The sequence below is a fragment of the Melospiza georgiana genome, chromosome 4, assembly GCF_028018845.1.
Source record: "Melospiza georgiana isolate bMelGeo1 chromosome 4, bMelGeo1.pri, whole genome shotgun sequence".
NCBI lineage: Eukaryota > Metazoa > Chordata > Aves > Passeriformes > Passerellidae > Melospiza > Melospiza georgiana.
In genome coordinates this window covers 49,084,051-49,100,095 of record NC_080433.1, presented here as the reverse complement: position 1 = coordinate 49,100,095, position 16,045 = coordinate 49,084,051, and the positions used below count along the sequence as shown (strand labels likewise).

Below are 16,045 nucleotides of genomic sequence, written 5' to 3'. Positions count from 1 at the left end.
TCATTTCCTCCAAGTAACACTTTCCCCCCCATTACAGCCTATACCAAAACATACATCTCTCTTTTCCTTCTTTCTTTTCCATTCTGGAAGAGCATCCTTGCCTCTCCACGACAATTTCTGTTAAAACACACAGACCCATTCAGACATGCCCCTGTTGAAAAATTAGTAATTCCTTAAAAATGAAAATTAAAACCTATATATGGTGCAATTGGTAAGAGGTCTGCAACCAGCTCTAGAGGCATAAAGGCATTTTCCAGAACACAATGAATGCTGTCTGGAAAGACTTCAGATGAGCTATGCTTGTTTTCAACATCTGTCAACATTCTGAAATACATATTATGCTCTGGGTATTGTATAACTGTGGCTTTTGCCTGAGAAGAAAGTCTGCGAACACAAGAGACAGTAATTACTGACTCTGTGTCATCTATACCTGTTAAAAGCAAATAAACAAATAACATATCGATTTTAGGCATAGGAAATAATGTCTTAGCAGATGTCTTCAGAAAATTTCACCTTAGCTATTTATAGATTTTTGAGATAAGGTAGCACAGATTAAAAGATAAATCAAAGACAGCTGTAATACTATTTAATATGGGAAGTATTAGGTTATCCTCTGTGTAATCTTTGAAGTTCTCTTTCGTTTATGTCACTGTCAGTCAGAAATTGTAATTTAGGAAGCTCGTTTTTATGATGCACATTGTTTCTGTAATATCAGAGAGGAAGAAATAGTGCTGCTGTGTGTATGTAAAAATGATGAATCACACTAAGACAAGCCAAGAGTATGGACAAGCCTATACTGCATGAATAGAAAAGAGGAATGTAATGAGAAAGTAGCTGTAGTAAGGAGGTGGCAAAGGATTTCAAAAAGGAGCAGTGTCCTATGGTTAAAAAAACCAACTACTATAAAAGTCATTAACAGGCAACCAGAAATTATAATCTTCAGTAGTGGTGGTTTGTCTTGCAAAGATACAACAAAAATAAATTTGGTTTCTAGCAATGGATTTAACTTCTTAGTGAAAGATAATGGTAAAACAGTAGAAAGGAAACAGTCCAGAGGTGATTCCAGCACATTATAAGGGTCAGGAACTGAGTTTCTAATAATTTTTAGGAACTAGTTTATAAAGGAAGGTTTGAAATGTTCCGAAGGGGGGGAAAAAAGAATGACAGAATCAATTAGATTGGAAAAGACCTCTAATTGAACAGCACCATATCAACTGGATCATGGCATTAAATGCCATGTCCAGTCTTTCCCTAAACACCTTCAGGGACAGTGACTGCATTACCTCTTTGGGCAGCCCATTGCAATGTCTAATCATCCTTTCTGTGAAGAAATTCTTCCTGATGTCCAACCTAAACCTCCCCTGGCACAGCTTAAGACTATGTCCTGTCATCCTGTCACAAGCTGCGTGGGAGAGGAGGCTGACCCCCACCTGGCTAAAGCCTCCTTTCAGGTAGCTGTAGAGAGTGAGTGACCCCTGAGCCTCCTCCGGGCTAAAGAACCCCAGCTCCCTCAGCTGCTCATCACAGGACAATGAAGTCTCAATTTCTTTGAAATTCTACTGTTGGTAAGGCTGGTTCTGGCTTTCTGTGATCTTGCCTCCAACAAACTAAGACATTCAAGCCCACCAGACATTTGTATCACCCATGACAAAGTGTGGCTGAGTGGGTCAGGAGTAGAGCTGTTAGGTAAAGAATCTATCAATACTTACTACATGTTAACTTCTAATTTTATAATTCAGTTGTTTATCAAATGTTCTTGGATCATGGCATGGTTTAGTTAGTTATGACTGAAGCAGGGAAGCAAGGCCCTTAGAAATAAACAGCCATAGGAATCTACTGATGACCATGCTGTCAAAGGGAAATAAGGTTGCAGACTGGCTGAACAAGTTTTATATCCCACTTAATGACCTGTTCAGTAGCTCCAGGGCTTGGCTCTCAGGTGGAACAGTGAGTATTCAGACCTGGAATTTCCTATGCTCTAGCCAGCAGGTTTCCAAGAGCACATCCATGCACTGGTGGGAGGAGACAGATTGTTAAGGTAGTAAGGATGGTCAGTGTTGGGTTTTTCTGTGTAAATCAGGTAGCATCTCCACCTCTGTTTCTCTTTTTTCTACATTTGACAGAAAAAAAAATGTATCATGAATGGGCTGCATTACACATCATACAGGGAAAAATCAGAGATGAACAGATATTAATTCTGTTATTTGTGTAAGGGAATGAAAGACAAATTCAATTTAAAGCACAGAGTAATGCTTGTTTCCCAGGCCAGCCACATACTTTCTGTGTGAGCTGGAAAGTCCTAGGGCATGGGAGATGTTGATAAAATTTTGCGATTATTCTGTCTCTATTGGTCTGTTGTTACATTGCCAGCTCTAACACAGCAATAAATTAATTCAAGCACTGGACAGCAGTTCTTTCTCACAAAAAGTGTTACCAGGTTCAGCTGATTCAATTACCAGCATGCAAAAGGCCAATTAAAAAAGAACAACAACAACAAAAACCCCACTGCTTTGAAAATCTGTTTGGACAAGATTCAAGCAGAAAAAATTGGAAAAACAGCTTTGCTGGCTGGTTACATGAGAGTCTTGGAAACATCTAAGCCTCTGGTCAAGAGATTTGTGTGTAGACTCTGGAGTTCTGCACTCAACAGGAAATCACTGCTGAGTACCTTGTACACATCATAGGTCTGACATCTTGGGCATTGTTGCTTAACAGTGCTGTGAGTGACCTTAAACAAAACATGACATCATTACCAATAGTTTGCTAATGGCAAAGAGGATGATCCCAGAGAGCAGCTGGGATTGCTTTTTCAGTTGACTAAATGAAATAAAATGTGTATTAGCTGTAAACATACAAACAAAACGGGTACCAACATGTAAACATAAGCTCATGCCTATGCAAAAAGGAACACAGGCTAAATCAGTGAGCAGTTGACACTGGAAAACATACTTTTCAGTCTGCTGGTAGATCTAACTTCTTTGCACAGCCACATCCTAAAGGAACAAGGACTTAACTTCTAATCCACAAAAAACCCCTGAAGAATACTATATACTAGGGGGAAGTTTATTACTTCTTTTAACCCATTTGTGTCACAATAAGTGCTCTCTTGGCCTACTTCTTTGGTCTGTAATTTAAGGAGCTATTGAAGTGTTCACATAGTAAAGACCTTCTTTATGCTTACACAGACCAATACAATGCATAGCTTTTATAAAAGGCTACAGGACATATTTAGTATTAATCCATCTCTCACTGTCTTTTAATTTAAAATTTAACTTTGTCCTTTGATATCAGTATCTATGCTCAATCTTAGACAAAATTTTCTCTATTGTGATTCTTAACTCTGCAGTACAAAAAATCACCAGAGACATCTGCAAACACCTTTACTTTTCCACAATTGTTTTTTCATATCCTGAAGTTAGTTGAGTACTGCAACTACTGACAGATTCATATCACTCACAGAAGTATACAGGAGGGTAGGTAAAGTGAACTCATAGGAAAATCACAACTCTTCCCATAACGATGAAACCAATTCATTGCCACAGTGAATGAAATCTGATAATTTTGCCTCTGTACAGCATGATGACAGAACCCTGTTCTCATATACAAAGCCTGCATCTGCATATATCTGCCAGGATGGGCTATAACTAGGACTAAACACCTGAAATTAATACAGCCAATGTTTAATCCAATTAAAAGGACTGATGCACATCATTTGGAATGAACATGAGCTAACTTAATGAGTCACAATAAGTCTCATGAGCATTTTTGTTGCTAATTAGGGCCATAAAGCTACAGGGAATTATTTCAATCACCCACTGCCCATCACAAAATAACATATAATTTAATAACAAAGCAAACCACAACATAATAATTGCAGTGCAATACAAAGTTAGCTTAAAAGCTGAGAGATAAGCCTGAGATGCAGGCAATGTACTATTCCCAATTAAGTCAGCCTAACAGCTAACTAGCATTCTTAACTTGCTGGTCAAAAATGTGCCCTCAGAGATGCCCACAAACACTGCACCACCTTCTGAATCAAAAGTGACTTGAACTGTAACCAGGGTATTTCAGTGTACAAAAGACTGGCAAGCACTTCTGCTGAGGGTTAGGACTGCATGCAATAGAATCTATTGCAATGAAATGCAACTGCAGAAGTCACATTCACAATCAAGTTCGTGTATCTTAAAAGGATCCTGGCTAGTTTAAACAGTTTAACTGCACTGATTTAGATTAACTGATAAATCTCTGCATTTACAAAAAGCATACATCAAAACGGTGAGAAAGATGACCTTGTTGTTTAAGAGACATGTCTGGGATTCAGGCACATGTTCCCAGTTCTTGTATTCAGCAGATTCAGAGGAGTTTTCAATTCTACAACTGTAAGAATTCTACAGAGTGTAAGATGCATTTCCAAACTCATGAACAATCTGGCAGTATTTGGCTGGCAATGCTGAGCAGACTGAGAGTCTAAGCTGGTAGTTGAAAAGATATGTGTGATCAATGTAAGTGATATCAAGTGTGCAAACAAGCAGACAACTAAATTCAAGGAATATCAATGTGTCCATGGCTTACTATGCAGTAAATCTGTGGAAAAATCCGAACAACAAAAAGGAAGTAAATCATTAAAGCTTACCTAAGAAATAGATGTGCATAGTCAATAATTAATTATTCATTCTCCTAACTAATCATCCATGTTTCTTATTAAGGTATTTGGACTGGTCTGTGAATTGCATCAGGCCTGAAGCCCAGAACAGATGCATTAAGATAGGAAAATCCTTAGGAAAATGCCTATTGATAAATCATTCTACTAAAGACAACAGTCTTGCTCTTTTGTTGCTGGTTTTGTTTTTTTTTTTTTTTTAAGTAAGTGTAGAAAAATCAAAGCTTTTGAGAATAAACAAATCAATGCACTTTTAAAGTATAACAGTGTTATAGAATCATGTTTGATTTTACTGGACACAGGGGGTGAAACCCTAATTCCTTGTCTGAAGGCACATAAAGCTTAACTATCTAATTCAATTGCAGCAGCATTACACACAGTTTTAAAAACTCACATACATGTATCCAGTACTGCCAAGCTAACAGCCAGTATATTCAAAACAATACAAAAATAAAGATCTTAAAATAACAAATTACTTAGAAAACAAGACTGCACTCTTTGCTTCAGAAAGCACCCCTGAAGATTTATGTATACAGGTACAGTCAATGCTGTGCCAGTGGGAGCCTGTTTACTCTATCATTTGCAATGGTTCTCCCAGTAAATGAACTCAACATACAAGTAGGGATGCTGAAATTAATGAAACATTTTTACTTTTTCATTACAAGACAAAAACCCCAATATATTAGAACATTGTCTGAGTAAGAGTGAAGACTTTCAGGAAAGTCTAAAGAAAAGCTGTTACTTAAATTTTTTTAAATCAAATGGCAGTTAAAATTTGTCCTTCAATTGACTTCTTCATAATTTTTCTTTCAAGACTCTCAGGTTGGAAAACTACAGCATGTCAAAACTCGTGGATGTTTCCCAGCTCCCTGAGTTTATAGATGGAGAACAGAACCATGCTGCATAACATGTGGGCAGGCAGCACAGTACAGCATTTGCAGTACCAAGAATATGGAAAAATTATTATTGCAGAGACCAAAATCTTTGTGCAATGTTAATTGTTATGGTGAATGATGAATGGTATCCTCCAGAAGGAAGCTCCCAGGCAACCATCAGGCCTAAGCTCCCCTGCATTACGAGTAACAGATACTGAAGAGCGTGTTTGAGTTGCTCAGGAGCCAGCTTTACAAATGGGTTAAAAATTGCTGGTACGGAATTCCGAGGGACACATGGAAGATACCTGGGACCCAACCATTTCACATGCCCTCGTTTTTCCCCCGCCTGTGTTTATCTCAAAGCTTCTCAGCGAAGGGTTCACCCTCGCTTTGCTCGGAGGAGACCACGGAGCCGAGGAGGGCACAAAGCTTCACTCCTGCTGAAGAACCACAGAACGACGGGCAAGGCTGGAAAGGACCACTTTGGGTCATCTCACCCCAGAGCACATTGCATAGAATTGTATCCGGACGGTTCTTGAATCTCCAGCGAGGGAGACTCCGCAAACTCTCCGGGAAATCTGTTTCAGAGCACACTCACTCGCATTGGAAAGAAAACAAGAACTTCAGGATTCTAAAGAAAAGCAGTGTACCTCGCTTTTTGCTTTTTTAAATCAAACGCTCCTAAGAGCCGGACTTGGCCAGAGGGGACGGACCCCTACATCCCTGCAGCAGCTCGGCGGGGCTGGCGGCTGCTGAAACCCAGAGAGCTTCGCCACCTCCTGCCTCAGCGACCCTTCGCGAACGCCGCAGTTTGTCCCCTCCCCACGGCAGCTCCCCGCCCTCGGCCCAGGTCCCAGCGCCTCTCCTGCCCCTTCACGCCCACCCAGTGACACTGCGGGGAAAGGACCCCGGGGAAAGAGCCCCGCTCCCCGGGCCGCGCCCGGCCCAGGCCGGCAGGACGGCTCCGGGTGCCGCCTCCGTCCCTCCCTCCGCGCCTTCCTCCCTCCCAGCCGGCGGCCGCCGCTCTCCCCGCCCCCGGCCGTGTGTGCGGAAGCTGCCGGCGCCCGGGATTGTGGGAGCGGGGGGGACGCGGAGCGGGGAGGGGACGCGGCTGGGCCGGAGGGTTCCGGTGCGGGGCGCAGACGTGTCGGCCGGGGCCGCGGAGCGAGAGGCGCTGCCCCTGCCCGCTCGGAACAGCGCCCGGCCCGGGGCTGGCCCGGCGGCGCCATGGCCGGGACCAGCAGCCCCGAAGCCGTGAAGAAACTGCTGGAAAACATGCAGGGGGACCTGCGGGGCCTGAGCCTGGAGTGCCGGAAAAAATTCCCCCCCGTCAAGGAGGTGAGTGGCGCTGAGCCGAATCAGGCCGGGCCGTGCTGGGCTGAGCCGGACAGCGGACGCCGTTCCGGAGGGGCCTCCATGGCCCCGGGGCCGGGCCGGAGCGGAGCTGCCGGCGAGCCCCTGCTCTGGTACCCAGCCCGGTGCCGTTCCCGGTGAGCTCCGACCTCCACGGCCGCGGGAGGTCCGTGGCTGTGCCCAGCCGTGGCTGTGCCCAGATGTGCTTGTGCCCAGATGTGGCTGTGCCCAGATGTGGCCGTGCCTGTCGCGTGTTCTGTGCCTGCTGTTGTCAGTGCGCTGGCGAGGCGGGGGCCGTGGGCCGGGCTGTGCCCCTTGGGGCTGGCGGACAGAGCGGCTGTCGACGGGCGAAGCGGGGGCGGCCCCTCGGCGCCCTGGGGAGAAACGCAAAGTTCGGCTCGGCTGTGTCGGCGCCACGGAGCGAGCGGAACTCGCCGGAGGCGGGCTCGGCGCTGGGGCTTGTCCGCCCCGAGCGAGCGGGGAGCCCGCCGGGCGCCCTCCGGCCGAGGAGGGCCGTGCTCAGCCCCGGCCGGCCCTGCGGCTGCCGGGGGAGCCGGGGCCCCGCAGGTCTCCCCTCGGGTCTGTGCCTTGCCGCTCTCTCGAGGGCTGTGCTGCCCGGCCCGCTGCCTTATTCCTCAGCACTGCACACCCGTGACTGCCGGTGGCAGCTGTGGCGGTCGCTCGTCATCGCTGCCGCGTCGTTCTGGGGCTGTGTGGCTTTCCAGCGGTGTGGGCACAGCTGAGGAAGCTTGGGACACGCAGAAGTTTGGGTTACTGTTTTTTCCTCTCTTCTTAAGAAACTCTTTAATATACTCATTACAGTAGGACTGTGTATTTTGGTTTTGAAACGTGACTTTATGCTGTGCAGCCTGAGACCTCAGTAATCTCGGTGAACAGGATTATTTTAATTGAAGAGGAATCCGAATTTTTCTTGCTAACTTAAAATATACTTTTTAACCATATGTTTTCCCGTTGTTTTTATACAGTTAATTTTTTCCCTATCAGCAGTTTGCTGCTTACCATTTAAAAAAGTTTTCTATGAAATAGCGGGAGGAAAAATATTAAACAATTAGATCAGATTAAGATGCAGACCCAGAAGCATCTGAGAAAGGCATTGCGGGTGTTGTGTGACTAAAGTTCCAATTAATGATAGCATATTTAATGTTGTACAAAGTAACATACATTTTAACAGCTGAATTGAAGCTAATGACTGTGCTTGTTTTGAAAGACATGAGGTGACACACTGTAGCAGAGAATGTTGTGAGCTATTTTAGTTTGCAGAGGAATGCTGGTGCGTTTGTGAAATTTTGTGTGGTCACAGAAAAATGAGAGAGAGTTACGATCAGTCCTGACGAATTGTGTGTGGTCACATGTAAATAAGAAAGAGCTGCAGTCAGTAGAACAGAAACTTCTGTGTGTTTGAAGGGAGATGGGAGTGCTGCTTGCACTCCCTTCTGTGTATTACTGTGTGACTCTTGTTTCATCTCTGAACAAGTTTCCCCACTGTGTTAACATTTATTTTCTTTGAGATCTCCAAAGGACTTGGGCAGTGTTGTTCATAAGCTAAGTATTTTTAGTAATGCCTCATTAAGTTTGCCATGGCGGAATATTATAGTAACTACTGTGTGTACTTCATACTTGTTCAGCACGTTCATCATATTCTTGTGTAAGCTCAACCTTTGTGTTGTTCACTTTAAATTGACAGCAATTTGTGTAGCTTTCTTCATTAAAAGCACTTAACAAACTTTTTCACAGTTGTTTGGGATTTGGATAGGTTTATTGGAATAGTATGGGAAGATGTTTATAAGGAGGTGGGACTTTCTGCTGGGAATTCTGTGCTTTCACCTCAGACAAACAGTCTGAGGCGAAAGCAGTCTTACAGTAGGATGTATGATACAGTTGCAGGAAACGATCTTACTTCCTCACTTCTGGAAGCCCTTTTTTTGTTCTAGTTTTAAAGAAAACGGGTGTCCTTTTTTTGTCAAATCTCAGCTGCTTAAGGAGATATTTTAATTGCATGCTTTTGGTCTGATCATGATTAGATTTGGCTAGAATGATCAGAGGAATGGCATATTCTTCTTACTGACTTGAAACAGCACCACTTTTTTAAACCATGTTTAAATACTGGCTTTTGAAAACAGATTCTTACCAGCTCACTTTTTAATTTGTAGTGTAACTAAACTCTCCCATATGCATTGTAATTTATGAGTTTGTGTTGCAGTTGGTGTGTATGCTTTCATGTCACTTAATGTGCTTACCATACTGGGATAAAATTATTGAAAAACTCCTAGTCCCAAATTAATAGTTATGAGATGTAAATCAAGGTTGTTAGATTTGATAGGTACACAGTTGTTATCTTCAGCCACTTCTAAAATGAATTGTCTGTTCTGGTTTTGTTGTTTTATTTTTATATTAATAGTGTTAAAATTCTACAAAGTGAATTTAGGTGATGGGTTTGCTGTGATAAAAGTAGTAATGTACTTCTCAGTTCTGGTTGTTGCTCGGATGATTAACCTGAGTAAATTCTTTAACCAGTACTGTAAGGATTTAGACCAGTTGTATGATCAGAAAAATAGAGCCTCTTTTATTAAAAGGGGCTTAGTTTTCACTCTCTAAACACCTTTCTAAGTCATATGTTATTACAAAATTGTGCAGAATCTCTTAGGTTCTGAGACACCAAAACAATATTAAATGATTCTCTGAACAGGCATGTATATGACACAGCTGAAGAAGTTTAGTGGAGTTCTTTTGGAGGAGGAGGATGAGGGAGGAGTTTGTATGGAGAAGAGAAGGGGACAACCAACCATGGGATCTAGATCTTATCCTCAGTTAGGAAGTAGAAGTGAGTTCTTAATGAAACCTTATTGAAAATGGAACTTGAACTCTTCAATGTTTTGAGGACTATAATTTCATTTTTTCTGTTACTCTGAGTCTTTGAAGTTTTCTTAGTAGGTCATGTTCATGTGAAAATTGTATAGTTGTAAGTCGAGTAACTCACAGCTGTAGAATCTGAGGTTTTTGCTGACTTCAATAATCTGTTCAGAAACGTTGAAATTAGTGAGTTTCTCCCATTGTTAAACTTGGACACAAATATGGCCAACTTCCTTCCCCTTAGTTAGAGCTTTTAACTGAGAAATAACAGGATGTTGGCTCCAAAGTATCCATACGTTGTCTGTGCTCTATATTAACAAATATACCAAAGTAGGTTTTTCCTAGGTTATGCCATTTAAGGCTTTAAAAATAGGAGCTGCAGAAAGAACCTGAAATTGTATTGCTGACAAAGTTTGGGGTTTAAATAACAAAACAGACTTATTTTTCTAAAGGGTGTGGAGAATACCAGTTACTATTACAGTTGAAGCTCGTTTCTCTTTGTTGCTGGATGTTTTTTATGTTTGATACTTCCTCAGATCAGCAGTGACTACAGAAGTGTACTAGGCATGAATGCTATACACTATGACCAAGAAGGGATATGGTGACTATGTCTCTGATATGCCAAACCTGTTTATACTGGCAGACATGCAAATAATGACATTGCTGGAAAATATGTTTGTATTTTCATGATGTATTTCTGTTGCCCAATTAGAAAAGTAGATGCCAGCCATGGATGGGATAGAAGCTCTCAGGGAAAATGTAAATAAAACACTGTCTTTTGGAGCTTGAAATCGCAGAGGATGAAACAGTCTTTGGTAGAGGCATCAGTCCTGTTGATGTTATCTCAAATAATCTGGTGTTTCTCCTAGAAAACAATACTACTTGATCTTTAACACATAATTTTTAATACAGTGGGCTCTGAGATTTGCTCTGTCCTAGAGAGTATTGCAGTGCTGCTTATGCTGCACTGAATTGCATGCTGCACACACAGAGCTTTATAAACTGTTTTGACCTGCTAGTGATTGGAGTTTTGGTATTGTGTGCTGCATTTGGGGAAAGCTTGTGGTCCTCTCCTTGGTGAACTGGAGTAAGAATTTTCTCTTATCACCGAATTGAAGATGGTTTACTGTCCTAAATAGATTTACCTGCTGTTTCTTATTACAGAATGAAAATACTGCTCGGTAAACTGCATCTGATTTGGTTAGATAATTCTACGGCATTAAAAACCTTAGAAATGCAAGGGGAAAATACTTATAATTGGCAGAAGTAATGGAGTTAAAGTGAGAAATAAGTATACCCAAAAGTTTCTTGCAGCCTGAATTCCAGTTTTATGTAAATCCTTGTTGTTTACACAGATCCAATCAAGCAGTCGCAACTTTCTTGTGGGCTTGTGGCTTGTATTGTCTGTGTTGTCTCAGGTCTTTTCTTGACTTTTAAATAGGAGTAAAAGCAAAGTGAGTTTAGAAAAATACCACCAAAAACAAACAAACAAACAAAAGTAACTCTTATCCAGCTCCCTGCACAGTTTCAGGCACATCTCTGCTGGTAGGAGAGGGGAAGGCAGAGGGCTGGCAGTGTTGGGGCAGACAGGGACTACTGCAGGGTCAGCTTGGCCTGGGCCAGGGCATGCCCTTTTCTTGGCTGTTGTGTAATGGGTTGCAGGTGCCCGTATGTTTTAGGGTGTTTGTTGCTGTAATGGGGCTGGGAAAGAGGTTGTATTTGACTTGCCTCCACTGGAAGAGCATCGCAGAATTAGCTTTGAATATTTTGATCAGTAGAAGTGCTCTCTTGAGTGTCTTGGAAGAAAGCTTTTGGTAGCCTCACTGTGCTGTTTCTTTACCCAGTCCTTGTTTGAAGGAGCAGTATTGCTTTTACTTAGCTACTTGTTGAGTTGTGCACCTTTGGCACATAGACATCTTTTTGAAACTGTATTATAATTTGCTGTATCTGGGAAAAAGAATAGAATCCAATTTTGCAGACTTAATTTTTCTTTTTTTATAAGTAACTCTTCTTGCAGGCAAGTAGCCTTATAAAGCTAGGGTAAAAGTTAAAAAGGGAGGATTTGAGTGACTTCTGGACAAAGCAGACCTTTAAATTATTCAGTTACAGTAGATGTGGTGTGGACTAGCCTGAGACAAGAGATAGGATTTGCCCTTACTGAGAGGCTGCGTGCTGTGTTGTGTGAAGACGAGCATTATTCTACATTTCTTCCTTTAGAGTCCAGTCTTGTTTGCATTGAGTGACATACATGACAGTTCAGTCCCCTGGGTTACATCATTCTTGTTTAGGAATGATCTGCCAAACACATTTTAAAGCTAATGTAATTGGGAAGCTTGTTCTTTTTAGAGAACCTCTGATGTCATTGGGTAGCTGTGTGAAACTAAACATGAGGATGTATTGCAAAAGGTAAACACTCATTAAAAAGATACAGATCAGTTAATTTAGTGTATAATGTCAAAGTGATCATTAGGACTCCTAATGCAACTGGAAGGAACAGTTAAAATGTGTGAATATTTGTTAGCTGTTTGTTCTGTAATGGTAATAATATTTCAGAAATTTTGTTGAATATAGGGCAGTAGACATACTGCAGAAGGCTAAGAAAGAAATTACATGCTGAGCTGTCTTGTGATATGAGCATCTGAGTCATTTGATATACTTCTAGCATTGAATAGTTTCTGAGTGCTCTGCATTCATTTTGCTCTGCTACTTTAGTGTTAAAAGGATGAGCCAAATGATCCTAGGAAAGAAGACATAAACCATTTTCTGTGGGAGTAACCAAGTTTTTGGGTTTCCTGCTTTATTTTTTGAATAAAATGGTTTAATTAATTCTGACACTATAGCCCACAGGGAATTCAACCTACACTGAACTTTCCACGTTTATTTTCAGGTCTTCACAACATTAAAAGGATGAAAACTAGAGGATTTTGTTTGTTTGTTGGTTTTTTTAATGGGTATTCACTTAACTGTGTTTTAAGAGTTTTTTCGAAATAGAGAAACAATGCTCTGTAAAATGTATGTTGTCATACTTAGGCAGCTTGCACTAAAGCATGTGTTTTGTGCATGTGACTGGGGATTACTCTGTAGCATTCTTGAGTTGCCAGCCCATAGCTGAGCTGGTAACTTGAAACCAGTAATCCCTAATATCTCTTTTAGTTTTTTTTATCATTTCTGATCTTTACCATTTGCTGCATCCGCTAGCTTCATGTTTGGAGTCCATTAATTTTGCAGTGATTTTTGTTTAATATTGACCTTTTTACAGTAGTATTTTTTCAAAATTATGTTTTTAAAAGTAAAGTCTTACAGGGGAAAACATCTATTCAGATGTGTTCTAAGCTTTGCAGTCAATTGTAAATCATAAGTTTCATGTGATCATTTTAGTCTGTGAATAGAAATGTCACATGTTCTGAAGTGATTCACATAAGGCACACAGGTCAAGTTTCTTCATCATGTAATGCCTTGAAATGTAATGAATGAAGAAAATTGGTAAAACTTTCACTATATTGGTCTGTCTTTCTGCTTTCCAAGTTACACTTTTCAGTGCAGGATGAAGTTGCCTGATGTTGGGTGTCTGAGCTTCATTGATTGCGCTGAACACCTACACACTGGGTGTTCTCCATTGCCACTTGAGATTCAATAATGTTTCCTCCTTGACTTCCAGCCTCTGGTCCAGAAGAGCTTGGGTTTTCTGGTGTCTGCGTGTAGTTGTCTTGGATACAGAGGCCTGAGCTTAGACCTCTGCATTGAGCCCCTGCTAGTGGGTCAGCTGAATTAGCTCAAGGAGAGGCTTTAAGAATTAAGGGGCATTCAGGAGAGACAATCTCCATTGCAACAGGAGTCTAAATATTTAAATTTGTGCATCCCAATCTCTGATTTAATTCTCATCTGCCTCCCATGGCTTTTTGAATATTATGCAGGAAACTTGCAGCAGAAGTTGGAAATCCTTGGTGACTCCAGTTCTCAACTAGTGCCTAAACTGTGAACTGTTGTTTCCCTTTACCAGGTGTCTGGCAAATGGACATTGCTGACTGAATATAGTGCTTGTGGCAAATCCTCAAAAGTTGCCTGGTGCTGTCTGTTGTGCTTGAGAAGCTGAAGGCAACATTAGTTTGAACTTCAAGTGTATGTCTCCTGAAGCTCTGAAACAGGGTGTTGTTTTGTTTTTAACATAGAATGATAATTGTTGTGTCAAAAGTATGTAACTACGTTTCAAGTGCAAGTGCTCTGTTTCAGTGGTTTAAAATCAGTTGTGTGGTACTTGAATGGATCACTCAGAAATCTCTTAATGCTGGACATGGGCTCTCTCAGAACATCCTGATGCTACACAGGTATCTCATGTATTATATGCATTAGATATATGCATGTATATAAGGTGTTATATACATTAGGTACCTATGTAGTGTAGGGGTATCTTAAGAGATATCCTTATCCTGAGAGATACCATGTATAATGTATTATACATGCTATTTAGGTATCCATATAATTTATACAGAATACAGTACAACATATGAGGTACATCCTTGCTCTCTCTGTTGAAGAGAGAAGAAGAACTTAGAAATTCATTGCTATGTGACTTGTGTTTCTTCTCTTTCAGGTGTTAGCTTTTTTGCCTTTCTGTCTACATTAGTGCAGTTTGGTAATGAGTTGTTTTATGTTATGCCTTGTGATTGGATCTGTTAATTTGTATGTGATGCTCTTTCCAGCTGAGGTGTAGTATTTTGACTGTCAAATGAAAACTTGTGGTAGTATGTATTTGTATTTGAATATCTCTATGTTCACGTCAAGTGAGGCAGCTCCAGAGGCAGCAGCTCTGAAGACTTCAGATAACTCTGGCAATTCTCCTGGCATTACTGATGGTTAACCTTCAGCATTCTGAATTGGCTACTGGTACTGCAAACTGACAGTTTCAGAAGATTAATGGGCCAGAGGAGTAGTCATTCCTGTTAAGTGTGAATGAGCACTCTGAATATGAGAGCAACTAATATAGTTGCACTAAAGCTGGAATGAACAAGGTTGTATGTTTTTGAAAAAATATAAACTGCAATATCTTAAATCTTCAGCTGGAGAAGAAAGTGTATGATAAAATCTGTTAAAGCTTTTTGTTTTCCGAATTTATGATAATTTTGTAACAAAATGATAAACTGTTCAGTGTAATAAACCCCTGTGAGTGCACAGCAATGTCAGATCAAGACTGGCATTTTGCCAGTTTAAATTACATGTAAAATGAGTATACATAAAAGAGAAGGGTCAAAGTAGGGGTTGTACTCAGGGGGAGGAAGATAAAAATACAGGAGGCAAGTACAGGGCTTTTTCACACAAATGTGGTGCACTTGAGTGCTTTCATGAGACTGATTTAGTGAGGAGTTTTTTGTGTGTTCTTTTTAAGCAATAGCTTAGCTGTATAGTAATGGTCCAGAGTGTGATTTTGCGCAGCAAGCTAGAATAATAATGAAGTGAAACTCTACTTTGGACAGGAGGACCTCTTATTTAAACTGTTGGATATAGGGTTAGTGTCCCAGTTGGAAAGGCGGACAGTCATGGATAGAAAAAAATTGCCCTTTTTATTTCATGTAAGAGATATGCAAGTGACTATAGATAACATATTACTCTCATCCAGTCTTAATAAAAGGTTGGCAAACAATGTAATGTAAATACCAATAAAAATCATTCTTTCTGAATGCTTTTCTTTTGAGAATAGAGAAATCAAGAACTTCAAATGTTAAAACAATTTTAGTGTCTCTGGAGATAGCAATTTGCTCCAATGTACAATGAAAACACAAATGGTCATTCAAAAGCACTAGCAGTGAAAATTCTTGGTTTTATTAACTTTTGGTAACAATGCTATCACATTTAGAAATTCATACAAAAAGATTCTTGATGTTAGATCAATCCTTAGTATAAATTAGTACATGTTTGATTGTTGCATTAAATATCCTTATGGGAATATATGTATTTTTGGTTTATAAAGTCAAAAAGGTGTTGACTTTGTTCCTAATTGTTAGATACAAATTCCTTTGAACATCAGCATGTTTATCCTTTTTAAACTTTTTTAAAAAATAATTTGAAACTTTTAATGAAACGATTGCTATGGCAGAGACAACAATTACTTTTTCTCACTTTAGATTCAAATTTTGGGTCATCTTTCCCTTATGAAAAGTTGTTAACTATGTTATCATTTTTCAGTAAAAGAAGGGTAGCGCTTTCATGTTTCCCCCAGAGTAATGAATGACAAGTCCATAGGGATTACTGCAGAGCACCTGATGTACTGTCAGATCACATCCCAGCTGAT

At 40.8% G+C, this 16,045-nt stretch overlaps 1 protein-coding gene across 2 annotated transcripts in view; it reads left to right on the top strand.

Moving 5' to 3' along the window:
* The first annotated feature begins 6,685 nt into the window (after positions 1-6,685).
* MON2 (MON2 homolog, regulator of endosome-to-Golgi trafficking) overlaps positions 6,686-16,045 on the top strand; it is a 65,152-nt gene continuing 55,792 nt past the window's right edge. For both annotated transcript variants that reach the window (XM_058022156.1, XM_058022155.1), the window contains exon 1: positions 6,686-6,873. In XM_058022156.1, the coding sequence (XP_057878139.1) occupies positions 6,763-6,873 (111 nt within the window). In that variant the 5' untranslated portion in view covers positions 6,686-6,762. The remainder of the gene's footprint in view (positions 6,874-16,045) is intronic.